The 26,154-nt window shown below is 51.3% G+C and overlaps 1 protein-coding gene across 5 annotated transcripts; it reads right to left on the minus strand.

Annotated features, from left to right (window-relative positions):
* Window positions 1-941: 941 nt before the first annotated feature.
* Window positions 942-24,337, minus strand: CABP1 (calcium binding protein 1). 5 transcript variants are annotated; one of them, XM_036276650.1, is made up of 7 exons: window positions 14,388-14,797; window positions 9,619-9,798; window positions 6,205-6,235; window positions 5,784-5,927; window positions 4,769-4,878; window positions 4,387-4,534; window positions 942-1,400 (listed from the first exon to the last, which is right to left on the minus strand). In XM_036276650.1, the coding sequence occupies exons 1-7, from the start codon at window positions 14,430-14,432 to the stop codon at window positions 1,375-1,377; spliced, it is 684 nt and encodes a 227-aa protein (XP_036132543.1). In that variant the 5' UTR covers window positions 14,433-14,797; the 3' UTR covers window positions 942-1,374. The 5 variants fall into 5 exon arrangements, with proteins under 5 accessions (XP_036132543.1, XP_036132541.1, XP_036132545.1 ...); XM_036276649.1 differs by lacking the exon at window positions 942-1,400 and adding an exon at window positions 3,368-3,804 and having other exon boundaries at window positions 14,388-14,553; XM_036276651.1 differs by lacking the exons at window positions 942-1,400; window positions 14,388-14,797 and adding exons at window positions 3,369-3,804; window positions 23,641-23,693.
* Between the last annotated feature and the right edge of the window lie 1,817 nt (window positions 24,338-26,154).

Genomic DNA, 26,154 nt, shown 5'->3' on the forward strand with positions numbered 1-26,154 from the left:
CAAGCCTTCACATATCTAAATTAATTACAGTGATTCCAATGGATTGTTTAATATTACTACATAGCACAATTCCACTGCAGTTATGTCAATAGCGACCCCTGGAGGAGCGCAGTGCAATGCCCTGCGAGCTCTTCCTGTGGACTTTATAACCCTTTATTATCCCCATATTACATCTGAAGAAACGGAGGTTCAGAGAGGGGACATGACTGGCCCGAAGTCACACAGCAAATAAACCCAGAGCCTAACTACTCTACCATTCTACTTCCTGCTCAGTGGAGGGGATGGCAGATGTCTGTCCCCTCACACACACAGGGATTTCCTGCAGGGCCAAAACCTTGTCATCACTTCCTCAGGAAAGCATCCCTGACCTCTCAGAGAAGGCCAGGCCTCCTCATTATACCCCACTGAAGGTCCCTGCCTTTTCTTAATAGAGGCATCACAGTTTGTATTCATAGAACAATGTGATTATTTCATGTCTGTTTCCCTGACTGGTATCCAGTAAGACAGGAAGTGGAGCAGACCTGCTAGATGCTTGCCCAATCGCCATTCTTTTTCTTATACAGCAAGCCCTGGAGTAATGTTTTGCTTGGTGAGAGGTTTAGGAACTTAAATCTTGTTTATATCAATTAGTCTATGGTAAAATTGCTTTCATCACGTCATTTCGCTTCCAGTCGCAGAACCTATTGACAACATTAAGTGAGGACTTAGTGTAGAACCTGACTTTATTTGTGGTAGCTGCGTACCTGGCTAAATCACTATAACCCCCCATGTCCCTTGCAGTTAAAGGTACCAGGTTCTGGCTTCTGAGGTCTGTGAAGAATGGCTGGGTATCTAGTAGGTGTTCAATAAATGCATGTTGAATGCAGGGAAGTTCAGGCAGTACTGTATGTGCAGTTGGTACTCAGGAAACATGTCATCTAACCAGACCCCCACGGCAGCCATGATCTTGGAAATCTTTTTATTGGTTCTGAGATAACAAGGCAGAGGCGAGCTGGGATGGGCACAGAGCTAAGGAGGGCAGCAAGAGGCTTTGCCCCAGGGCAGACATGCTATGTGGGATCTGCTGGCGGGCTCCCTGGCCCACCCAGCCAGCAGTGGCTGGGCACATGGCACTTGGCGCCTTGCATGACCTCTGCGGGCTTGGCACTGTGGCCTCCTTGTCGGCGGGCGCCCCCCTTTCCAGTTGCAGGAGTTGTGAGTCTTTCACAGTGCGGAGGGGTGGGGGTCCGGGGTGGGCACCTCCCCGGGGTGCAGGCAGGCCCCATTCGCCAGTATATCCTGGGCTCTCGGCAGCGACAGCGGCGGCAGGGTGAGGTCCGCTCCTCTTCTCCCCACCTGGGGGAGCTTGGCAGTCCTGGAGGGGCCCTGGCAGCCTCAGCGGGACATCATCCGGACAAACTCTGGAGAGTACAGCAGAGGGTGGGGAGAAAGCAGCTGTCAGTGCCCAGCTAGGACGCTGCCTCCAAACCTCCCTCAGATCTGTGTCCCCCTCTCCATTGCCACTGCTCCTGACTCCATGATGGTCCCCCACATCCGTGCGGCTTCTTCCAGTCCATCTTGCACAGCAGCAAGCTCCAACTTTCTAAGCTGCATGTCTGACCCCCTTCTTAAACCTCTCACGGATCCCCACGGACAATGTCCCATATCTTGACATGACCTCGGGGCCCTCCCTGTTCTGGTCCCAGCTGGCATCTCCAGCCTCATCCCTCCCCACTCACCCCTGGTCTCATGCTCCAACTACACAGCTCTCTCTCTCTTTCAGCACCTTTGGAGCCACGGGCTCCCTCTCACCCCTTCTCACCTCGCAGCTTTCCTGCAACTTGTCCCCTCTCCCTTCCTTTTTTCAAACTAGACTTGATTTTTTTAGAGCAGTTTTAGGTTCACAGCAACATTAAGCAGAAAGTGCGGAGATTCCCATAGACTCCCTGCCTCCACACAGGCACAACCTCCACTGTATCAGCACCCGCCGGAGGGGGACAACTGTTACAGCTGATGACCCGACACTGACTCGTCACTGTCACCCCAAGTCCAGTTTACATGAGGGCTCCCTCGGGGTGGCGTCCATCCTGTGGGGTTTGACAAGTGTATAATGTTTCCGCCATTACTGTCCCGTACAGGGCACTGCCCTAAAAGTCCTCTGTGCTCTCTGTCCCTCCCTCCCTCCCTGCACGGCCCCCAGCGACCACTGGTCTTTATTCTGTCTCCAGCATTTTGCCTGTTTCAGCATGTCATGTGGTGGGAGTCACGCAGTAGGTGGCCTTTCCAGACGGGCTTCTTTCACTCAGTGCTATGAGTTTAGGTTTCCTCCGGATCTTCTCACAGCCTGATAGCTCGTTTCTTCTTAGCTCTGAATAACATTCCACTGTCTGGATAGACCACAGTTTATTTATCCATTCATGTACTAAAGTAACCATTTTGGTTACTTCCAGGTCTGGGCAATTATGAATAAAACTGTTATAAACATCCATGTGCAGGTTTCATTTAGATACATATTTCCTTCTTCTTTTTCACCTGGTAGCTCCTTCTCATTTCTTAGGGCTCTATTTATTTACAGCCTCCTCCAGAAAGCCTTCCCTAATCCCCCTCCAGCCTGGCACAGGTGCCCCCTCTGTACTCCACATCCCGCTATACTTCCCTCAAAACAGCATGAACTGTACTGTTGGCTTCTGTTTTCCTTGCTGATCTCAGGTTCCTTGAGGTGGCGGTCAGGTCTCAGCACACAGAGGGGTACAGTACATGCTGATAGAATAAATGGGGGGTGCTGGGCTTTCAGGGAAGGGCGGTCATCTGTGGGGGCACATACCTGGCCACAGGACATCCTGAGATGTTCAGATCTGGTGGTAGCAAAGCCTTCTTTCCATCTAGCCACACTACTCAACCTTGAAGAACAACTACTCCCCATAAAAGGCCTCCCAACCTTTGTGTTCTGGACACACAGTTTGACACACAGTTATCCTGCCTTTCTGCTTAGAACTCAAGTATCTGGAGTACAAAGTCATTGTGTTACTGTATTTTCCCCCTGTATCTCATAGTGTTGCAAATGGTGTCGCGCACAGTGCTACGTGGGGTTGAGATTCCGGGCCTGGATTTATGACACAGCCCTGACTCTTACTAGTTAGGCAATCTCCAGCAAGTTATATTACTTCTCTGAGCCTCAGTTTCCTCATCTCATGAGGTAATAACAGTGCAATCCATAGAGTCATTGTGACATTTGAGTGAGATAAAATATGTAAAGCTACTCAGTATAGTGACTGGTACATAATACGTTTACAATAAATGATAACTATTATGATTATTACTGATTCCTTAAAAAAAAAAAAAACTTTCATGGAGCATTAGCTATGTGCCAGGTACTGAGTTATGTGGAAAATGCAGAGATAAAGAAAATGAGGTTCCTCTTTCGAAAAAATTCAGAGTCAAGCAGAGAGACAATGATAAGTAGCAGTTAGTGGACAGTGTGAAGAACAAAGGTGACCCTGAGGTGCTGCGAGGCCCAGAAAAGAGGAAGTTCCATCTGGAGAATCAGGGATGAAGGGCTGAACGAAGTGTCCCACGACTGGATCTTGAAGGATGAATAGAATTGAGCCCAAGTGAACAATAAACGAAAAGACATCCTGATCAAAAGAACAGTGTGTTCAAACGGGAGCCTAGCAGGTTCATGGACCACAAGTACTTCAGGGAGGCTGTAGGTGCGATGGAAGTGAAGGAACGGTCGGAGCTGCAGCTGGGGAGGCGAGCAATGGTCCGATTAGGGGCCTGAGTATCAGTTTGAGAAATGTGGCATTCCGAAAATATCTTCCATGGCTGGAGAAACATGGACAGACAGGTGGATAGAGACGGATGGGGGAAGACAGACACAGGGATGGATGAGTAGATGGATACTGATGGGGAAATGACTAGATAGATAGATAGATAGATAGATAGATAGATAGATAGATAGATAGATAGATAGATGATAGATAAATTAGAAATAGAGGCAGATGGTTAGAGACATAAATATGTGAATGAAATGTAGAGACAGACAGAAGCAGAGAGAGATGTACATAGGTAGATGGGTGCATGGATGAATGCATGGGTGAATTATAAAAGAATGAGTAGATGCATGGGTGGATAGATAAGTGCATGGTTCTATGGATAACTGTTTGGAAATGGACGCGTGGATAAATAGGCACCTGGACAGACGAAGAGATGGATGTATGAATAGATGGAATGGATGGATGGATATAGACATGGGAGACAAGATTAGAGTGTTGCATGGATGGAAGACTGGCAGGATGGAAGAGTAGGGGATGGAAAACTGGGAGTGGATTGATGGTTGCATGATAGATATAGGTTGGAGGGCTCCATGCACGGCCACTTTCTCTCCCACTTTCAAGCCCCACCTACCTTCAAAGTCCACTCGGCCATCCCCATTGAGGTCCACGTCTCGGATAATTTCCTCTATGTCTCGGTGTCCCACCTGATGACCCAGGAGTTTCCTCATGGCTTCTCGTAACTCACTGGTGCTTATCTCCCCATCACCATTGGTGTCAAACTAGAGAGGGCAGGAAGGAGGGAGGGGTAGCTACAACATGGAGACTGTGGAAAACAGATCTGAAGGTTGAGCTCCTTCTCCAGAGTCACTGTCCCCCTCCCCCCAGAGACCCTTCTCCGTCCAAGTACCTTCCCTGGTCCGGGACCCTGGGTTCAGGTTTCTTTCAAGTTGCCATCCTGGGGTTGGGATTCTCACAACCTACCCACCCCTGCCTGTCCACTGCCCATCACTCACCTCTCGGAAAGCATCTCGCAGTTCCTTTACCCCAATCATATCTGCCGTCTCTGCCAGGAGTTTAGGTCCCATTAGCTCCACAAAGTCATCAAAATCCACATGGCCACCCACTGGGGACAAAGGAAAGAGCTGGGTCATCTATCTAACCATTCCCCTCCTCCAACTAGGCAAAGGAGGGCACTACCAACCCCTCCCTCACCTGCCCAGAGCCAAATCCAAAGTTTAACCAAAAGCCAAATGATGGCAGAGAGCTGACCATGGACAGGTGGTTTGTCAAAGAATGGCTCAGGGAAGTGGCCAGGGGTTGACAAAGGGAACAAGTCAGGAAGTGGACAGAGGTGGATATGGATGAGAAAAAGAAACATTCGGTCACAGAAACAGGCAAAGCAAAGAATTTCAAGACAGAGACAGAGAGGGAGGCAGAGAGGGAGGCACTATAGTAGGTACAAGTGTCAGAGACCTGACACCCAACGTGGCCTGCTCACGACAGCTTCCCACCAGTGACTGACAGGTCAGGGATACATGCCCAGGTGAGGGCTGGGGATAGCTCTGAGGTGGGCTGCTACACTAACTCCGGAGCTCGCCAGCAGAACTAGACTGGTCGGTGGTAGCTGGCTTGAGAATGCACCCTCGGCTGGCTCCTTCTCTTCCCTCTCACTTCCCTATTCCCCACCTACGTGCACTTTCAAATTCTCCTCTCGGGCTTGCTTCTGGGAGAACCCAGACTGAGAGGAGGACATGGTAATAATAGCATTTCTCCATTCCACTCTCGCTGTGTGTCAGCACTGGGCTGTTTTAAACGTATTCCCTAATTGATTTCCTGTGCTTCACTCCCCCTGCTCCTCCCCTCATTTTCCAGGTGAGGAAATGGAGGCTCAGGGAGGGTAAGTGGTTTTCCCCAGGTCACAAAGCTGGAAAGAGGAGGGCCCAGAATTTGAACCCAGGACAGTCTCACTGCAAAGGATTGCAAAGGCGAGGACAGGAAGGGAAGGAGGTGCCCGGTAGCGGGACTCACGGTTCATGTTGATCTGCTGGGACAGCTCGATGAGCTCCATCTCGGTGGGCATGTAGCCCATGGTGCGCATGCAGTTGCCCAAGTCCCGGCAGTTGATGTAGCCATCCTTGTCTTTGTCAAATTCTCGGAAGGCCTCTCGGAGCTCTGGGGAAGGTAACAAAGGTGGACATGGTTACGGGTGGGACCTGCTGAGCTTCTGGGGCCAAAGGCAGCCGTCGGGCCCACCAGCCCAGAGAGCCAGGCCCGGGAGCTGCCCAATACTGTGCACTCCTCCAAACCCTTGCCCCACAGAGAATGCCCGGCTCCATACCAGGCCCTGCCCTCAGAGACCAGGGGCTCTCTGCCTCTCTCCCACCAACCTCCCTTCCCTCAGCTTCCTGGATGGCTGAGTCCCCCTTGCCCCTAAGAGGCCAGGTCTTACCTTCGATTTCCTCTGGCCGCAGTGATCTGTCCTGAAACAAAAGAATGTGTCCTATTAGCAGCTGTGAGGGGCCCGAAGTCACAAAACGCCCAACCTGAGGGCCATGCACGTAAATGGCAGCAGGCACTGGGTGGGAGGTGACGGGGCTGCAGCAGAGCATGCCTGGACCACGTCCTTGAGGGGAAAATGTGCACCCCCACATCTCCCATCATCATGGCAGATGCCCAGAGACCCAAGAGCCCCAGCTAGACTGTGCCCAGCCCCTTGCTCCAGACACAAGAATGCATCAGAGAACAGAGCTGGTCCAGAGGCAAAAACCTGTAAATGAAACAGGGTCAGCGGGAGGTCACAACAGAGAGGAGGCCTGCAAGGTAATGGGATGAGGGGCTGGAAGGGAGCGAAAGCAGGGACTGGACAGGCAGCCCAAGAGGGAGGAGGAGAAGGGGGACCTGAGGGTGTGGAGGGAAGGATTAGGGCTGTGCCCTGCTTCCTGGGCACTGCTCTACCTTCTCCAATTTGACCCCCATCCTACGCCCGGCCCTGTCACAGGACACAGCATAGGAGCCTGGGGGCTGCCAGTGTCTCTGGCTGCCGCCGGGCTCAAAAGTACACATGTCAAGCCTCGAGCAGTGCCCAGGTCTCCTTGGGAATTAGGAAACCCTGGGGATAGGCATCACAACAGATGGCAGCAGAAGTCGCTAAAGAACAGGCCCAGAGGATGCATGCGGCAGCTCCAGCTGGTGAGGGGCCAGTTGCCCCAGACTTGCCCAGGAGGGACATAGACTGGCATGAAATGGATGTGGCTGCCCATCTGGACCTGCTTAGTAAGCTCCCAAACTGGTCCACGAGGCTCCTCCCCAAGTGGCACAGTTCTCTGCCTTTGGGAAGGGAGAACATGGGGCAGGTGCGCCTGCTCTGAGGAAGCACACGCCAGGTATAGGCACACCTGTCACGAACAGACACGCAGGTGTGCCACTGTGAACGTGAGGCATCTCAGCTGTGCACACAGGCTGTTTTAGCCAACAGAGCCAGGGTGGGCAGACAGCTGCTACCCACCCACTCCAAACTGGCCCCAGGGCAAAGGACCCTGGGCTCTGGAAAATCTGAGACTCTTCTAGAAAGGGGCTACTAAGCAATATTTGTGGGACAGCTGGTGCACAGGACCTGGTGCTCAGAAGTGTGATATGTGGCAGGACAGCGTTGAGTGTGTGTGTGTGCCTGGAACAAGCAGGCTGCAAGCTACCAGGCCTTGTTGGTGGCATTTCTAGCTGTCGGTGGGATTCATTGAAGGTATGCATGTCCGCTAGATGACTGTATGTGCTTCCACTTAAAAAGTCTGGCCCTGGCCGGTCTGGCTCAGCGGTTAGAGCGTCGGCCTGAGGTCCAGAGAGACCCAAGTTCGGTTCCCGCTAAGGGCACGTACCTCGGTTGCAGTTTGTCCCCGGCCCTGGTTGGTCATGCGGGTGGCAGCCACTCAATGTGTCTCTTTCACGTCGATGTTTCTCTCTCTCTCTCTCTCTCTCTCTCTCTCTCTCTCTCCCTCTCTCTCTCTCTCTCTCTCTCTCTCCCTCCCTCCCTCCCTCCCACTCTATCTGAACAAAAAATGGAAAAATGTCCTCTGGTGAGCATAAAAAAAAAGTCTGGTGTGGCCCTGGCCAGTGTGGCTCAGTTGGTTGAGTACCATCCTGTGCACCAAAAGATTGCCAGTTCAATTCCCCATCAGGGCACATGCCCAGGTTATGGGCTCAATACCCGGCAGGGAGGCATGCAGGAGGCAGTGGGTCAATGTTTATTTCTCACATCGATGTTTCTCTCTCTCTCTCCTTCTCTCTTCCTCTCTAAAAAAAAAATCAATAAAAATATATATTTTTAAAAATACTACATTTAAAATAAAAGCCCATCATGGTACATAGTACGTGGGCTGTCACTCCATCACCTACCTATTCCTATCACCCACTAGTGGTTTCAAGTTAGAATTGGTGTTTATTTAGGTAACCGAAAAAGATGTTTTTGGTAGTGCCTCCCCCCGCCCCTGTAAGTGGAAGCGAGCAAGGCTGTGCACGTACACATGCAGGGTACACTCGCTGGGACAAGTCACTTAGATAAACCAGCCCTCCTCCTGTTCAGGTTCAAGCAGCCCCCTTTTCTCCAGGACCCGGCTCTGACAGACTGGAGAGAAATGACGTGCTGCTGACTCCTACTGCAGCCTCGGCGCACATCTTGTATAGATGGCGCCAGGGAGCAGGAAAACCAGGTGCCCCTTTGCATGGGCCTGTGTTCTGGCTGAGACCTGGTGGCTGGTGCTTGGGTCACACACTCTCCCGTGCAGAAAGGTGGGGCATGTGTGCTGTGCTCTGAAGTAGAGCCAGAGATGCCCACCCATGTGGCAGGAAGACCGTGAGCAGTGTGGGGGAAGTCAGGTGCGAATGGAGCACATACTCCTTTCTCCCCAATGCAGGTGGCGGGGAGAAGGGCTTGGCCTCTAGGGTCAGCCAGACTCAGGCGCAAAGCTCGTATCTGCTGCTTCCTAGCTTTGGGACCTTGAGCAGTTCACGTCTGTGAGCCACAGTCTCATCTGTAAAACAGGTTAATACCAGGACCCACCTTACAGGGTCTTTGTGAGCATACCGTGAGTCAAGATACGTAAAGAGTTTAGCACATGGCATTCAATAAATGGAACCTACAGACATTTGTATCTGTGACACCTTGATTGTTCCCCTCCTCCCCATGGCTGTTCAGACACCTGTAGGATGCTATCCAATACAGTAACCACAAGTGGCTATTTAAATCGGAATGGGACTTAAACAGAATTAATCACTCAGTTCCTCAGTTGCACTAGTCACATGTCAAGTGCTCAATAGCCCCATGTGGCTAGTGGCCACTATATTGGCCAGTGCAGATTATAGAAAGTTTCCATCCTGGCAGGAAATTCTACTGGACAGTGCTGTCTACTCAGTACTGTTGTTCAGAGCACCCGAGGCCCCTGCGTCCGACTCCCAGAGTCTGAATCCTACCTCCATCACTCACAAGCTGTTACCTTGAGTAGCTTACTTCTCCAACTGTTTCCTCATCTGCAAAATGGCAATAATTGTACCTACCTCTTAGAGTTGCTCTGAGTCTTAAATGAGGCAATGTATCAAAGTTCTTAGCACAGTGCCCAGCACACAGTAAGTGCTCAAAAAAAATCCCCAAACAATATTAGCTGCTGTTATCATTTCTTGCTGCTGGAGGTGGACTCACCAGTGTTTGCAGCCACGAGTGAGAAACTTTAGGGGTCAGATTCACAAGTTGAGGGTTTGAGGTGTGTCTGCTGGGGGACACATGCTTCTGTGGAGAGCCCCTCTTCTTCCCAGCACCACCTCATGCCCCATGAAGCCAAGTCGAGCGCGGCTCCACTGGGGCCAACTTACGTACAGGCTGCCTGTTCTCGGCGAAGCCCTTGCGCAGGAAAATGCAGGCAGGGCCCAGCAGGTTATGCATGACGGCGCAGTTCTGGGCCAGCATCAGGAGCGGTCCAGGGAGCTCGCCGCTGGCTGCCAGCCCCTCCTCGCTCGTCTGCACCACCTTGTAGCTGGTTGTCTCCTCCTGGCGCATCTTCAGCCAGCACCAAGCAAATACAAGAGAGAGGCAGGCGTCACCTCCCTGCCCAACCAGGCCCTCCTGGCCCTATCCTGGCTCTTGGTCCTAGAAGTGGCTCTCCTCAAGAGCAGACCTTTGAGAGCCCGACAGCAGGGTTTGGAGAGCCCCCAGAACGCACAAGGCAGGCATCAAATTGGTCCAACAGACGAAGTCTCCGATCCTTGACTGAAACAGATGCTCCAGGGAGAGCTGGGTGTGGTACCATGATGTGGTTCATGTGCGTGGATACACACACACACACACACACACACGACACACACATGCAGAGAATCACACTCGTGTGCATGCAGGGAAGTTTTCATTAAGATATCAATGGAATAACATCCTTTTCCAACATTGTCCCAAAGTCCCAGCGTACTCCCTAGAGCCAAGTTCCCAAACTGACTTCTGACCTTCTGACCTACGCCTACTGGATCCCCACTAGAAGGCAGTGAGGACAGTCAGAACGGGCCATGTGGAGAGCAGGCTCGGCTGGACTGGAAGTGGCGAACACAGGGGCCATAGCCGAAGTGACTGACTTGGGCAGGTGTGCGAGGTGGGGGCGGGGGCTAACTGGATGCTACGTGTCCCCACTGAAGGAGCAGCACTACAGAACTCCAGCCCAGTGCTGCCAGACCTTCCGGTGGGCGACACGAAGCATGTCTGTGGGTCGGATCCCACCCAGTCTGTGGCTTCAAGACTAGACGCTCTTTAACCAGCAAGCCTCCCTTCCCCCTCCCGCCTTCTCTGGCTCCGTGCCTGGCCCAGCCTGCCGACCTCTGGAGGCTGAGGCAGGGGCCCTCTCCGCTTACCGAATATAGCTGTGCTCCCAGGCCCTGGCCAACCCATCCTCCTCCCTGATGGTTCCCATGCAGCTATAAAAAGTCAGCACTGCCCACAGACCGTCCCCTTAGGACAACAGCAGCATCCAGACACAACATTCTATTCTACCCGGCCTCCCCAGGATGCCCAGGGCCCCCCCACAGTCCAGAGCTGCATACCCCACCCTTTCATCTTGCTGCACCCTTCTTCCCATAGCTCAAAGGTCACACCCGGGAGAGGATCCTAACCTAGGGGCAGCCTGTCCTCCTGGGCTGCAAAGCAGAACAATCTGCCCCGTCTCACCCTGTCCTCTCATGTATCTTCTCCCCAAAGTCCCACACTGAGGGGCTACAGACTGGTCTCCCCTTCAGCTTCCTAAGCCTCTTCCAGGCCTAGAGGGGGAGAAACAGTATGCTGGTTCCTCAAAGGGGCAGCAGCAGCTCAGATCTGAGGTGAAGGACCTTGGTCCAAGGCCCAAGGTCAGTGAGTGCAGCAAGGGTCAGTCTGAGGTCATCTCAGAACGTAAGCGGTGTCAGACGGACCAATGGCCATTCTGATTTGAGGCCAAATGAGGTTTGGAGCCCTAGCCACACTCACACAGGCTTCCAGGACGTAGCCAGAGGGACCTGCCCGATCGGAGGCTGGCTCTAAGGAAGCCTGGGATTACGCAGTGGATTGACCCCAGGCACAAGCTCAGGAGATGTTTGGAGAGAGGCAGCCTTCCCTTCCAGCTGACTCGCACACGCTTGGCTCAGTGAGCACAGCCCAGGAAGGAGGAGGCGGCAGGCGGTGCAGAACTCCGAGAGGCTGTTTTGTACATTGGCTTCGGATTCAAACAGTCTTGGGGACCATTCTGGCTCTGCCACCTGCTTGCTTTGTGACCTTGGGCAGGTCACATCACCTGTCTATGCTCTAGTTTCCTTCTGTACGCGATGGGGATAATCATGGCGACTCACGGGATTCCTGGGAGATAAGCGAGCTATTGCATAGTGCCTAGAGCATGGTAAGAGCGGAATAAATGGAGTTGCCATGGTGACGACAATGACCATGACAAGGATGATGATGATGATGGCGACAGTGATGCAACTTAAGAAATGCTTGGGTGCCAGGAGGCATGGACTTCTGGCTCCAGAGGAAGGGGGAGAATATTTGCCAACCAGGAAAGAAGTGAGAAGGATGGAGAATTGCTCCCGTGAAGAATGAACCGGTGGTGGCTGAGGCATCCCCAATGCATCTTGAACATAATCCTGCCTGGCACCACGTTGCCTCGGGAAGCGGCTGCCCTTCCCCGGTCAGTGATGGCACCTGACAGCCCAGTCTTGCCCTGCTCAGAGCCTGGAGCGGGCCACCTCTCACCATTACCAGTTCCCCGACTACCACTTGGGAAGCCAAGTGGGCAGCGGCCCACAGGCTGACCATGTCTCCTGGCACCGAGGGGACATCTGCTGAGTGTGGCATAGCAACAGGAGGGCCCAGCATGCCTCGTGACCTAACAGCTTTCTAACAACAGACGCTGGCCAAGAGTCTGCAGGTCGAAGCTCCCTCCCATGGAAGGTATTCAAGGAGACGCTGAGTGAGTAAGCATTTGGTGAGGCAGAGAGGGGACCGCTGTAGTCGGTGGGAATTTGGACCAGATGACGTGTAGGGTCAGACTCAGAGATCTATGAATAACATTTTTGACAGCAGGAAGAAAGAAGAAGCAAAAATAAAAATAAAATGCCAGTTCTGGATTCACACAGACCAGGTTTTAAGTCCCAGCTCAGTTAGCTGTGTGACCTTAGCCTAAAGAACTATTTAGTAGAAAAGAGAAAATGGGATAACAAAGTTGGACACATTGTAAATCTTCATGAAAAAGCAAGTATTAGTATTTTTTTATTTAAAAAAAAAAAACATGAAATTGCCCTGGTCTGGTGGCTCAGTTCATTAGAGCACTGTCCAAATATGCCAAGGTTGCGAGTTTGATCCCTGGTCAGGGCACATACAAAAAGCAACCAATGAATGCATCAGTAAGTGGAACAACAATCAATGTTGTTTTCTCTCTAAGTCAAAACGTTTTTTTAAACTAAAAACATGAAGTTGAATGCAGTGTTTTATGATCTTTAACCTTACTCCTGTTTTCTTTTTCCTCCACCCCTCTTCTCAGAAAACCCAGAGTGGAAAAATCACGATTATGACGACAATATTACTAGCGAACATTTGTTGAGTACTATATTCCGGGCAGTGTGCACAACACTCCACTGAGTTCTCACAATCACCTCACAAGGCGGATATTAGTATTCCACTCGATGAACAAAAAAGGCCCAGAGAGGTCAAGTAACTCGCCCAAAGTCACATAGCTGGGAAGAGGAGACCTGAGAAGTCTGATTCTTAAGCCCTCTGCTGTACAAGGAAGATGGGGTGGGGGGGGACCAAAGGATAATTCTTGTTCTTAAGTTCACCTCTTCACGCTCTGGACAGAACCAGAGGAAGGGCTTTCAGCCTGTGGTCCTCCAAACTAGTTCAGATCAGTTTCTCTTTCTCTGCAACAGTGCAGAGGCCACTTCTAGTGCAAAAGACTCCCCTAAGAAGATGACAGGTGACAGGGGGGAGGGTGCACAGAAGAAACAGTCAACCCTCAGAAGGATCCAAGGAGCAGCAAAGATGAAAAGGAATTTGATGTGAGCAGCTTAGCCAAACGAGGAAGACGATGAGCTGTAGAAAAGGCTGAAATGTCCTAAATCGAGGGGCTGTCAAACTGACTGAGGAGGTAGGATGGGGTTGGGGGCAGAGGTGCCATTAGCTAAACTGAGTCCTTGGGTAAGTCACTGAACCTGGGTGGCAATTAAGTTCCTTGTCTGGAGGGAAAAAAGCACTGCAGGAAAACATCCCCATCATTCCTTCTTCCTTTAAATAATATCTATGAGTTTCTTCTATGACCTGACTACAGAAGGTTAGATATACAGAAAGAGTCCACTTGAAGCAAAATGCTACAAATGCAAGCCCAGACTTTCATAAAAATTGCTTTGTAGGTGATTATTTGCTTTCCAAAAGGAATTCTTTTTTATTTTATTGTTGAAAGTATTACAGGTGGCCCTCTCCAAAAGGAATTCTTGCTAAAAGATATTAACCTGGTATATAAGCAATAAATCCGCTACAGAAAGTGACGTACGGACACTTTTGCTCAACATCTTTTTTTCAATGGAAACAATTCTGGTCCCTGAACCAGTCTGGTCCTAGCTGAGATTCTCTGGCCTGACTCAAGAATTATCAGAGGTAAAAGGGGATATCCTTTTGATTCCTTTCAGTGGCAACAGGATCTCCTTCAAAACCCCCAACTCTTAAGGCTTAGAGACCACCAGGGAGAGTCACAGACCCTCAAAGGAGGCGAATAAACCCCAGGTCCTACTGCTGAGAAACAGCCTCCACAGCAGCAAGGTCAAAGCTCAGCTCAACCCTCTTCCAATCCTGCCAGTTCCAAGGGGGTCTGTCCACTCTGACATCCTAAGGATCCATGCTTTCCATTTTACATCCTAGGGACTACATGGTTCTTTCCTAAATCTTGTACAAAGTCCCAATACAACACCCCATGCAGCTCCAAGTCCCAGCTTCAGCTCAGAGGCTGGGACATAGAAAACTGGGAAGCAGCTCTAGACAGAACCCATGGGAAGACTGGCAAGCCCCCCCCCCCCAATGCCCAGCCTCTGAGATGGATGGGAAGATGCCCCAATCTCCCACCCCAGGTTTTGGGAACTCCAGAAACATACCTTCCTTGAGAGATTTCTCAGTGGAGACTTGACACAGTTGCCCATCCTAAGCTGAGGCAGCCCCTCTCAGGATCCCTGGGTCCATGAAGGAGGCTCCCGGGGGCTCAGAGGCCCTGGTCCGGGTCACTGCCAGCCCAGCCTCCTTCTGCCTGCGCCGCTCTTCCTCCAGGACTGATCTGCGCCCTCTCTCTTGCGCGCGTGCTCTCTCACTCGTCTGCTTGCTCCTGCTGAGTTTTTTTTTTTTTTTTTTTTTTGGTGGATTGTGTGTGTGTTTCTGTGTGTGGGTTTAACTTTCTGGGCACTTTCTTAAGGAGATGAAGGCAGGAGGGGAGCATGCAGGGCACAGAGAAATCGCCCAGAGAGCTGATGGCAGAGGGCAGCGGAGATGGAGAAGGGCTGCCAGACCATCTCCATCAGATTAGCGCTCAGCCCTCTCCGATTCATTCCTCAGCCCCTCCTCTCCCAGCTGCCAAATCTGCAGAGAGATTGCCTTGGGGAGGGGGGCCCAGAATGGCAGCTGCAGCTGGGAATTAGGCCAGCAGACCCAGAAGGGGAATCAGGCTACTTTGGGTCCCCAAAGCCAGGATGCCTCCCAGCTCCCAACTTTGTGTGTGCATTCACACACTCACGTTCACACAGAGATGCAAACACACAGGACAAACACACATCCAAATGCCCCCTGGCCATTGCAGCTGGATTGAAAGCAGGCAAGGGCCTGGGAGAGCTTGTGACGTCTCCATCACGCTCCATTTTTCACACTTGCCTGGTCATTGAAATGGGATGAGGCTCCAGGGACTGGAAGCACAGCTGAGCCAACAGCAGTCAGCAGCAACTTCTGCTCCCTTCGCGCTGTGCAGTCTCAGAGGGCATGAGTGAGGGCTACTAACCTTCTCCTAATCCTCTGCCTAACCCTGAGCGCGGGTCTTTCACCAGCTTCCTTGGGGTGTAGAGCAGAGAGGCCTCCTTTTTCAAAGTGATCTTCAAGGTCCCACAACGAACTTTTTAGGTGATTGGTGGGCTCTTCCTTGTCCCTCCAGGTTCCAGCTTTGATGTTAGTCAGTTCGTCTCAAGCCTCATATGTCACATTGGATATCTACAGCCCCAGCCAGATTACCCAAGAGAAGCGCCGGTTTCCCTGCACCCAGCTTTTCCCAGCAGGGGGCACCAGAGATAGGTTGGCAAGCCAAATTCTTCCCAGCCCCAGACGAAACAACCCTTAGGCGTGGTTGAGGTTTCGATTCAGAGAGGCTCCTCTCCCAGGGACTTTTTGTCCAGTTTTGGGTGGCTGGTTAGAACTCCCCTTAGGGAAGAAGAGAGGGGGTGCTATCCAAAAGGTGCCACAGGCTTGATTCCAGGAAGCTGAGGAAGGAGGTCCCTGGATAGCTCTTGACGACAGTGCTGCTGCTAACAGACATCCTCATCCGAAGGGTTTAATCAGGCTAGTTATTCAGTGGCCATGTTTGGGCCAAATCTCCAGAGGGTGATATGGAGAAGGAGGGGCACCCCCTGAGGACAGAGGGAGGAGCCTGGGGGGTTGCATTCCCCTAAAGGGCAGAAAAAGGGTGAAGACACTGGGGAAAAAGAGGGAATTGAAAGAGCAAGCAGCCAACTTAAGTGCCTTCTTCAAAGCCGAGTTCCTTGGAAACAGAGCATGAGGCAGCATCTCCAGAGGGTCAGGGGTCGGGAGTCAGGGTCACGAAGAAGAGTAATGGACTCAGATGAATGGGAAGGATCAGCAGGCCTGGAATTGAGCCCTGGCTCTGCTGGCTTCTGACTTCTCACATTCCAGAGCTTGCTTCCCTGCCTGGAAACAGGGTGTCCTCTCTCTTAAGAAATGTACATGGCAAAGTGCACGGCACATACAGGTACTCTGTATTCATCAGAAAGGAGAAAGAAGTACATGTGCCAGGCACTGTGCTTGGCTCTGGGAATGTGCGGAGCAAGAGAAACATGGTCCCTGCTTTCAAAGAGCTTACATTCTAGCAGGTGGGCAAGAGATATTAAAGAGCTGGGAACATACTTATTTAATTACATTTCAGGTAAATGCTCTGAAGGGGAAACAAAAAAGCTCAGGAAAGATTTGTAGACCAAAGCTAGAAAACTGACCATCTGCAGAATCTGTTGAAAAGCTAGGGCTCTCAGATGATGTAGTATTGAACTGTACCCCTGAAACCTATATAATTTAATTAACCAATGTCACCCCAATAAATTCAATTAAAATTGAGCCCTGGACCCGGCTGGTATGGCTCAGGGGTTGAGTGTTGACCCATGCACCAAGAGGTCGCCGGTTCAATTCCCAGTCAGGGCACGTGCCCAGGTTGTGAGCCCCATCCCCAGTGGGGGGCATACAGAAGGCGTCCAATCGATGTTCTCTCTAATTGATGTCTCCATCTCTCTCTATCTCTCCCTTCCTCTCTCTCTAAAATCAATAAAGAAAAAATATTAAAAAAAAAAAATTGAGCCCTGCTGGTTTGGGTCAGTGGTTAGAGCATCAGCCCACGAACTAATGAGTTGTGGGTTCAACTTCGATCAAGAGCATGTACCTTGGTTGCAGTTTGTCCCTAGCCCTAGTTGGGTCGTGCGGGAGGCAACCAGTCGATGTGTCCCTCTCTCATCCATGTTTCTCTCTCTCTTCCTCCCTCCCAATCTATCTGAAGATAAATGGAAAAATGTCCTCAGTTGAGGATTGAAAAAAAAAATTAAAATAGAAAATTTTTAAGTAAAAAAATAAAAAGAAAGAAAAGAAAAGCTAGGGCCTGGCCGGTTTGGCTCAGTAGTTAGAGCATCGGCCCATGGACCAATGAGTTGTGGGTTTGATTTCAGCCAAGGGCATGTACCTCGGTTGCAGTTCGTCCCCAGCCCTGGTCAGTTCGTGCAGGAGGCAACCAGTCGATGTGGCTCTATCACATCGATGTTTCTCTCTGTCTCTCTCTCTCCTTCCCATTCTATCTGATGATAAATGGAAAAGTATCCTGGGGTGAAGAATTAAAAAAAAAAAAAAAAAAGCTAGGGCTTACCAGGGACCCCCCAGGGGAAATGCTTGGGCTCCATGCAGGAACCCAATTCATATGAACTACAGGAGCAGATACGTGAAAAGGCAGCACAGGGCAAAGCAGACCTCAACACTGGCTGCAAATTAGATTCATTGGGAGCTTCCCCAGAGGTTCTGATTCCTCAGGTGGGTTCTAGGTATTGGTGGTGTTGAGTACTCCAGGTGATTCTGATCTGCAGCCAATCTTGAGAACTACTGACACACAGCCTAAGAGCTTGGAATGCAGAGTCAAACTTGGGTTCAAATCTTGCCCTGCTGCCTAGCAACTACTGCATGACCTTGAGGACATGTTCATCTTTCTGAGCCTCGGTTTCTTTATTGATGAAATGGGTACTCTAATAACCCTTCCCTCACGGATCTTCTGAGGAGTTATTGAGACAATACATGCAAAGGGCTTGGCAGAGTGCCAGGAACCCAGCCGGTGCCCCTTTCCCTGCTCAGCATTGGTCTTAAAGGGCCAGGCTATGGCCTCCATTCACTCAGCAGGTCATCCACTCAGACCTAGTGACTTCTGACCCCTGCAGGCCATCCCAGAGCACAGTGCCTGCGTGTCGACCTTTTGATATGCCTGTCCTTGGAAACAGGAGACAGGACAGCTGTCTCCTATGGAAAAGCTACACACTGTGCCCTGGCACACTCTTTAAAATGTTGCTCACTTTGGATGTAGCTATTCGAAGATGGGTCAGAGGTTTTGCTTGTAATGAAAAGCATGGACAATTAAATAAGATAATAAATCACACCCTCAACATGAAGCCTGGCTCACAGTAAACACTCAAGTCCCAAGGGCTGGATTTGAGGCCCAGTTTACCACTTTCTAAACACGTGGCCTGTATAAATGAGTCAATTTCTCTGAATCCCAGTTTCCTTAATTATAACACGGAGATGATAATACCTGACCTTTCTATTTGGAGGATTATGGTGAAGACCATAAACTACAGATATGAAAATACTGTTAAGTAAAGGCTTTGCAAAGAAAGGTATTATTTCTGCTCTCCTTTGTCACCTGAAAAAAATAATTAAAATAATAAATTCTTGATCTTAACTTGTTAATAAAAAAAGTTCTTTAGGGAGGAGGGTGCTGATACTAGCTTGAGTCTTAAGGGCAGCAAAGGATTCAGGGATCCAAACCTGGAGCTTGCTTAAGCTGTTTTTGGCTCAGCAGGTGGGGTAGTGATGACCCTGCGTGACAGGGGTACTGGTGATCTGGAAAGGGCAGATGGCTTGACCTTTAGCAGAACAATTTTTAAAGACCTGAATGGTGGGAGCTTCTGGAAGGAGCAAAGCACATCACACAGCCCCACCTCCACATCCCTATTCACTGTGGCAGCAGTCCCCAGCCTACAGAAGCCACACTTTGAGTTCTGGAATGGAATAATAGGATCAGAGGGATGAGAAGGATAAACCCATTGCTGATTATTCCTGATTAGGAGGGAGACTGGCCTTCACTGGCCTTGATCAGTTCTATCACCCGCATTTGAACCTGGATGGCAGCCCAGTGCTAAGACACCCAGGGAAAGCTGGGTCGTAACTTGAGCTGTACTTTGTGGTTACTTCTGACAAACAGAAAACACACTTAAGTGACTTCCCACCAAACCAGCATGGTGTGGCACAGGCAGGTTGTTCAGAGACAGGCAGACCACATCACAGTCCTGTGTGCCCTTTGGGCAAGACACTTCCCTCTTGAGTCTCTGTGCTCATCTCTAAAATGGAAGAAGAGCCTGGCCGGTGTGGCTCAGTGGTTGAGAGTCGACCCATGCACCAAGAGGTCGCCGGTTCGATTCCCGGTCGGGGCACATGCTCAGGTTGTGGGCCTGATACTTAGTGGGGGGTGTCGGAGGCAGCCAATTGATGTTCTTCTCTCTCATCGATGTTTCTATCTCTCACTGATGTTTCTATCTCTCTCTCCCTCTCCTTTCCTCTCTCTCTGGGATCAATAAAGAACATTTTAAAATGAGAAAGATAATGCTAACCTTCACAGGTTGCTGTGAAGATAAGATAATGAGAAGATACTTTGTCAGTTGTTTAGTGGGCTCTAGACTAAGGTCTCAAGTACCCTTGTTGCTTTCCCAAAACTAGAGGCAAATGCAGACATCCTGGGGGACTCTCTATGATTGATGCTAACCACAAACTGACCTCCTCATGTCCCAGAGAAAAGGCAATGGGGCTACCAGCCCTCTCAGAGAGCAGCAGAGAGAGACTTGGCTGGGCAGGAATGATCACTATACACAGCCCTCATCCTAGAAACATAGGCCTAGTGTGACTAAATCTGTTATGACCCAAACCATCATGGCCTCTCTCCCCATCTAAATTATAAAATCTAAGAAACCTCCACAGTCTAGAGGCTGGAGATATTAATTAATTAATTCATTCATTCATTCATTCTCTCATTAGGATACAGGATCACAGTGATTCTACTATGTGCAAAGCAGCTTGGGAATAGGAATAGCATACCAAATCAAAAGAGATGTCTCTATAGGCTAGAAAAAGAAGGATGGGGGCAGAGCTGTGGGTTTTACTTGCATTTGCCTCCTCTACAGGGATGTTTCTTCCCAAATTTAGGGTAAGGAGTAGAAAGACTGTTCTTAAAATAGTTTTCCAAGACCCATTGTCAAGAGTTGCCCCAAGGCATGTCTATTCTGAGTTAATTTCTGATACCACATCTTCTCTCTAGGCTGCAGGGTGACATGTATGCAGCCAGCCACAAAAAGGGTACTAGGAAAGGTCCTTTGTCATTCAACTCCTTCCTTTAATGGCCTCCCTCACCTGGCTCAGAGACAGCTGTCAAAGTACAGGCCCTCATTCAAACAGTTACTCTATAAGTAACAGTAATAACGTTAATGAAGGCTGCCCTTTTCCCAGCACCCACTCTGAGCCAGACCATTTGACATACTTCACCTTGTATAACCCTTATAATAACTCCGAAAGGTAGTTTTTGTCAATCTCATTTCTGGATGAACCCAGACCAAAAGAGAAAACAAGAGGCCCAAGGTCATGGCAATAGGCAATGACTGAGCTGGGACTGGGACCTGCAGCTCTACGATCTCCCACGCCATCACCCCATGCCATCACCCCACGCCATCACCCCACGCCATCACCCCACGCCACCACCCCACGCCATCACCCCACGCTTCAGCCTTAAAACCACACTGTCTCCCTGCAGGCAATAAGGATGCTCTGTGAGGTCACTGGAAGAACTCTATTTCTATTCCCTCTAATGGAGGAGTCTATCATGGTACCTTCAGAGTCACTTTGTTTTTATCCTCACCCGAGGATATTTTTCCATTTTTTGTACAGATAGAGTGGGAGGGAGAGAGAGAGGAAGGGAGAGAGAGAGAGAAACATCGACGTGAAGGGACACATCGAGTGGCTGCCACCCGCACGACCAACCAGGGCCGGGGACAAACTGCAACCGAAGTACGTGCCCTTAGCGGGAACCGAACCTGGGTCTCTCTGGACCGCAGGCCGACGCTCTAACCGCTGAGCCAAACTGGCCAGGGCCAGAGTCACTTTGAACCCTGGCTCTCCCTGACTCTATTACAAATGCAAGGAAAACAACCTGACACAGCCCTTGGTAGTTAACAACAACAGCCATAATAATGACTAACATTGATAGAGTCTTTGGTCTAGGGCATACACTGGGCCAAGCTCTGTACATATCACCTTATCCCATTTAATCTCCCCCAAAACCTGGTGAGGTACTATGATTGTCCCTATTTTGCAGATAAAGAAACAGGCTTGCCCTGGCCGGTTTGGGTCAGCGGTTAGAGCATCAGCCTGCGGTCCAGTCCGGAGAGACCCGGGTTCGGTTCCTGCTAAGGGCACATACCTCGGTTGCAGTTTGTCCCCGGCCCTGGTTGGGTCGTGTGGAAGGCAGCCACTCGATGTGTCCCTTTCACCTCTCTCTCTCTCTCTCTCTCTCTCTCTCTCTTTCTCTCTCTCTCTTCCCCTCTCTCCCTCCCACTCTATCTGAACAAAAAATGGAAAAATGTCCTTAGGTGAGGATAAAAAAAAAAAGAAAAAAGAAAGAAAAACAGGCTTAATGAGGTTGAGTCACTTAAGGTTAAAAAAGGTGAATCTGGGAGACCTGACAAATATACTTCCCCAGGGTTATATTTTGCCTAAGCAGATCTTATCTGAACGTTTCTGTATTCAGAAGCCCATTTCCCTTCTCTTAGCCCTGACCCTGTCTCTAAGGACAGGAAATCTCAATGCAAAAAGAAGGGAAAGAAAGACTTATATTTCTCCTCCATGGCAGGAGACTGGAGACTGACTCAAAAGTCCCAGGCCAGGTTTTGTTGTTGCTGCTGCTGTTCGAGCAGATGCCTTAGAGCTGTCAGCAGGAAGACCAAACTGAACGTGCCGGAGCTTTAAAGAAAAAGTCCGCAGCTCCAGAGGCAAGAGCTTCCAGAGGGAGGTAGTAAATATTTGATGGGACCTTCCAGCTCTTCCTGACTCAGATGACTCTGGTGACATTTCAGAACACTGGGCTGGAGAATACTCTTCATTTAATGACTGAGAAAGTAGACGCATGAAGAAAAGCAGGTAGCTGAGATGCTCTGAGCTCACAAAGGGCCCATGCAGGCAAATTCAGCAAGACTGGAAAGAAAGGGCTCTTTTCCCAGGAATGAAGTCAGATCACTAGCAAACTAAATAACCAGAAAGTGAGTGTTCTGGGCCAATAACCTACCCTTCCAAACTGCTAAACTGTAAGCTCCAGAAGAGCCAGAACCCAAGCTATCTTATTCACTGTTGTCTCACCGTCTCTCAGTGCCTGAGCAATACCCTAACACTCTACACTCCTCACTAATACGTAAGCCACTGCAGTGAACTTCTCCCTCAACACGTTGCTCACTAACTCTCACAGCTCTGCATCCAAATCACTACACTGGAGAACTGTTTCCAGCTAACTCAGCTAATGAGGGCTCCCCGCAGAAACAAAGCCACACACCAGTGCCCTATCGCTCCACCACAGCAGCCCCATGCAACCCAAATCCATGTGCAGCTGCCTTCATGTCAGACTTCCGCCAGCATCAGCCGCTGTGAAGTAGTATTTTGAAAAGGAATGTGCAGATAGATCTGAAGCAAAACACACACGGCCTCCTTGGAATTCTGATCCAGCATGTCAAGCCAGGAGCTTAAAACAGCTTCTTTACGCTACATCCTAGCACAGAAAGGCTCAGCCTCCCCTCCTCCCCCCACACACCATGCAAACAGTCTGATCAGACCTCTGCATTACACCCCTGCTTGGCTGCCGCAGAACTGTCTCAGGGCTGTGTCAGTGCGTTTGATTTAATTAGGAACTCAGAACTACCCTGGCTTTGCTCAGTTCACAGGTTCCTTTCAGCTGAGCCTCCCTCCCCAGCAGTACACCCTCAAACTGGATTATTACTATAGGGCTGTTTTTAAAGGGCAGATGTCCATCTGCCTGGGACCCTTGAGAAAAAGGCCCAGAGGAAACCAAAGGAGCCACTGCTGACTCCTTCGTGACCTTTCTGACCCTAGAATGCACACCAACTCAAGCTAGGAGTCTTTGGGTATTGTTCCACATCTTCTGACTCACCATTGTCCAACTGCCATCCTAACAGCATCCCGAAAGTGGCAACATGCTTTAAATACCCCAAAGTTCCAGTTTGAGCAATAGCTCTGTACCTACGTTCATGCCTACCCAGACACTTCTCTCTTCTCATATTTTAGCTCTCCTAACTTTTCCCAGGTCTTTGTGGCCACCACAGGCAATGGTTAGGGTCCCTCATCCCCAAGCAAGGCTGGGGATGCCCCAGGTCCCCCACTCTTGACCCCCAAGACTCCAAACCCATTGCTGTCTTGAGTTGCTCACTGGTGGTCTTGGCCAGAGTCCAGAGGAGTGGGTTTGGCGCCACCTGCTCAGAGTGCCCCTAGGTGACCCCTGCACTCCAGGTGGCTTGTGGAGATTGATCCCTTTCAGGACTGGCCCGTTCTGGCAGGTGGAAGGAGGCTATGCGGTGGTGTCTCGCACCGAAGAGGCCCCGAGCGTGGACAGCGCACAGGGTGCTGAATCAGGCACCGGGGAGGAGGAGCGCGGGCAAGGGCACAGAGCTGCAGGAGGACTAGGGGAGCGTGACCCGAGGGCCCAGGGCAGCAGGAGGAGGGCTGTGGGTGCGCAGCCGCGGCAGGGTCCCGAGCGCCTCTCCAGCAAGCGTGGACGGGAGGCGCGGCCCTTACCTGGCCAAAGGCGGAGCTGAGCATGGGGCGCAGCCGGTGGAGGAACGGGTCTGCCTCGGACGCGGCAGCTGGAGCGGAGACCCCACGACCCGGGGCTCGCTGCGAGCACCGGGGACCGAGCGCCGGGGACAGCCCCCGTTCCTCCCCATCCCGCCTGCGGGCCGGCGGCAGCGGCGACAGAGGAGAAGGTCGGGACGCCGCGGCCGGCAGCGCCTCCCGGGGCCTGCAGTGCGCCTGGGGGAGCCCGCGGCGGCTTCCCCGCGAGCCCTCCTCTCTCGGTGCCGGCCGGCACAGGGGTCTCCGCAAACTGGGGTCCCCGGACAGCGGCGGCGTGCCAGGGCAGGTGCCCGGCAGCCGGCGGCTGGGCAGCCCTGGCTCCCGGGCAGGGCCGTGGCGGGGAACCCGGCTACTCCCGCTCGTCGCCGCCTTCAGCAGGGACGTCTTGGACTCGCTTTTGGCGATGTGAGAGCTCATCGCAGCGGGGCCGGCGCTCGCATGGCCGGGCGGGGGAGGCACCGTGCGGTGCGGAACAGGGCCCCCGGTGGGCAGAGAGCAGGGCGTCCGGCGGGAGCCGAGCCCGAGGACGCGCTGGAGGCGGGCACCGTACCCGGGCCGCTTGAATGCGGCCCCGTCGCCGCCACCCATGTGACAACGCAGCCCCGAGTCCTGAGCTCCCAGGCAGCTGGCGGTGCAGATCTGGGGGGGTTGCCCGCAGGCTGTCCCGAGAGCCCACCCCCAGCTCCGGGTGGCCCAGGTACTGCCGCGCTGCGCCCCGCCCCTTTCCCCGCCCCGCTCGAGGAGCCCCGCTTCCGGGCTGCCCTGGCGGCTTAGGGGGCGCTGCTGCTCAGAGCTGGGAGCACAAGGGAAGGGGTTTGGCGAAGGGCCCCAAAGATGTCCAGTCATCGGTATCGCCTGAACTGCCCCTTAACATGCCTGGAGGCTCCCACGGGAACCCAGAACCACCGGAACCTCCAGAAATGCACGCGGGGTGCACTCCCCAGGGGATACAACTTTGGAACTGAGGATGACAGAGGTGCAGTACACTAAAGACCCAAGGAGGATGAAGGTACTGTATGACATCACCGCTTACAAACGCAGGAGCCAGAATGACGTGGAAGGACAGGCTCCACTCTGTGGCCACTTCATCCCGTCCCAAGGCCATGGAGTGGGACCAGGATAACCCTGGCAAATCAGCCACAGAATTTTGTTCTCAGAGCAGGAGCGAAGCCAGGTGGCAACTGTTTAACCTGGACGTGCAGGGCCTGGTGATGATCAAGTCTCAGGTAGGACCCATTTGATGCCCCTACAGCTCTTGTGCCCCTCACATTCATGCCCTTCTAGATGTCAGAGAAATTTCTGCTCATGGTATCCCAGCCCTGCCACTTACCATCTGGGTCACTTGACAAGTATCATCAACCTCTCTGAACCTTTCTGTAAAATGCAGACAATAATCATAACTTCGTGGTAACATCTGATGACACCATGCACATAAAAGGCCTAGCCCAGTACTTAGAACAAGGCACCCACGCAGTTAAACTAGTCCTGTCCCTCTGCACCTTGAGGCCCCACTTACCACTCTTGTTTATTAATAGGATACTTGAGATTTGAAGGGGATTGGGGCGTGAACTTCTCAGGCTCTCCCTGTTCTGGTCTCTGGCCCTGATGCCACCCATGCATGAGAATAGGGCATCTGGTCACCCTCAGCCTCAATAGAAGGATAGGTGGGCTGACTGCCAATGTGCTACACTTCACTCATGCCAAGTGATTACCCTTCTCTGCACTGTCGGCTTCTTTTACACACCCAGACGCAGGGAATTAAGAAAAATGGGGAGGGGGGGAGAGCAACTGCCCACAGGCCAAAGTGAACAAGGGTGGTATGGGAAATTGTTCCCCAGCTCACCTGTTAGAGACTGAATTGCCATATCAAAGCCACTCAGGTATCTATAGCACAATCCTGAGGCAGGCTGCGGTGCCACTGTCCTGAAGCCTCATGCACTGTCCACTCGGATATGAAGGCGCAAGGATCCACCCTCTCAGAGTCTGGGGTCAATCAGTGTTTACCTGTTCCAGCCTCAGAATAATCGGTGTTGGGCAGGATTAACAACAATGTACACTCCGTGTAAATCACAGGAGATAAAGTCCCTTATCAGAATCCCTCAGGAGCTGATGACAGGCAATGGGCTGAGGGTACTGTCAATCCCTGCAGGGCCACGAGAGGTTTCTTTTGAAATTCCCGAAATATTCTTGGGTGAGACCTCTGTCGGTAACTAGTTCCTGAAAAAGTGAAGAACCTGGTTACATCACCTATGACATTAGAGGAAAGAAATCAAGACTATGTTCATGGGGCAGATGGGTGACACACGTGCACACAGATCCTGGATAATCCTGGACACGTGCCAGGATTCCATTTCATTTGTAAAATGTGTTAATTTGGTCATTCACTTAATAAATATTTCTAGAACTAGGCACTGTGTTAGATACCAAGGATACAAAGATGTAACCATTCATTCAACA

This window comes from Molossus molossus, unplaced genomic scaffold (genome assembly GCF_014108415.1).
Source record: "Molossus molossus isolate mMolMol1 unplaced genomic scaffold, mMolMol1.p scaffold_m16_p_22, whole genome shotgun sequence".
In the NCBI taxonomy this organism is placed as follows: Eukaryota; Metazoa; Chordata; class Mammalia; order Chiroptera; family Molossidae; genus Molossus; species Molossus molossus.

Bases quoted from the DNA above. Each gene is read 5' to 3' on its own strand.
- CABP1 (XM_036276648.1), bottom strand. From the start codon at position 24,285: ATGGGTGGCGGCGACGGGGCCGCATTCAAGCGGCCCGGGTACGGTGCC. The intron at 6,236-23,640 runs GTAAGGGCCGCG...CTTTTGTTTCAG, and splicing joins TCAGCTCCGCCTTTGGCCAG to GACAGATCACTGCGGCCAGA. The intron at 1,401-4,386 runs GTAGGTGGGGCT...TGTACTCTCCAG, and splicing joins TGGCCGAGTGGACTTTGAAG to AGTTTGTCCGGATGATGTCC.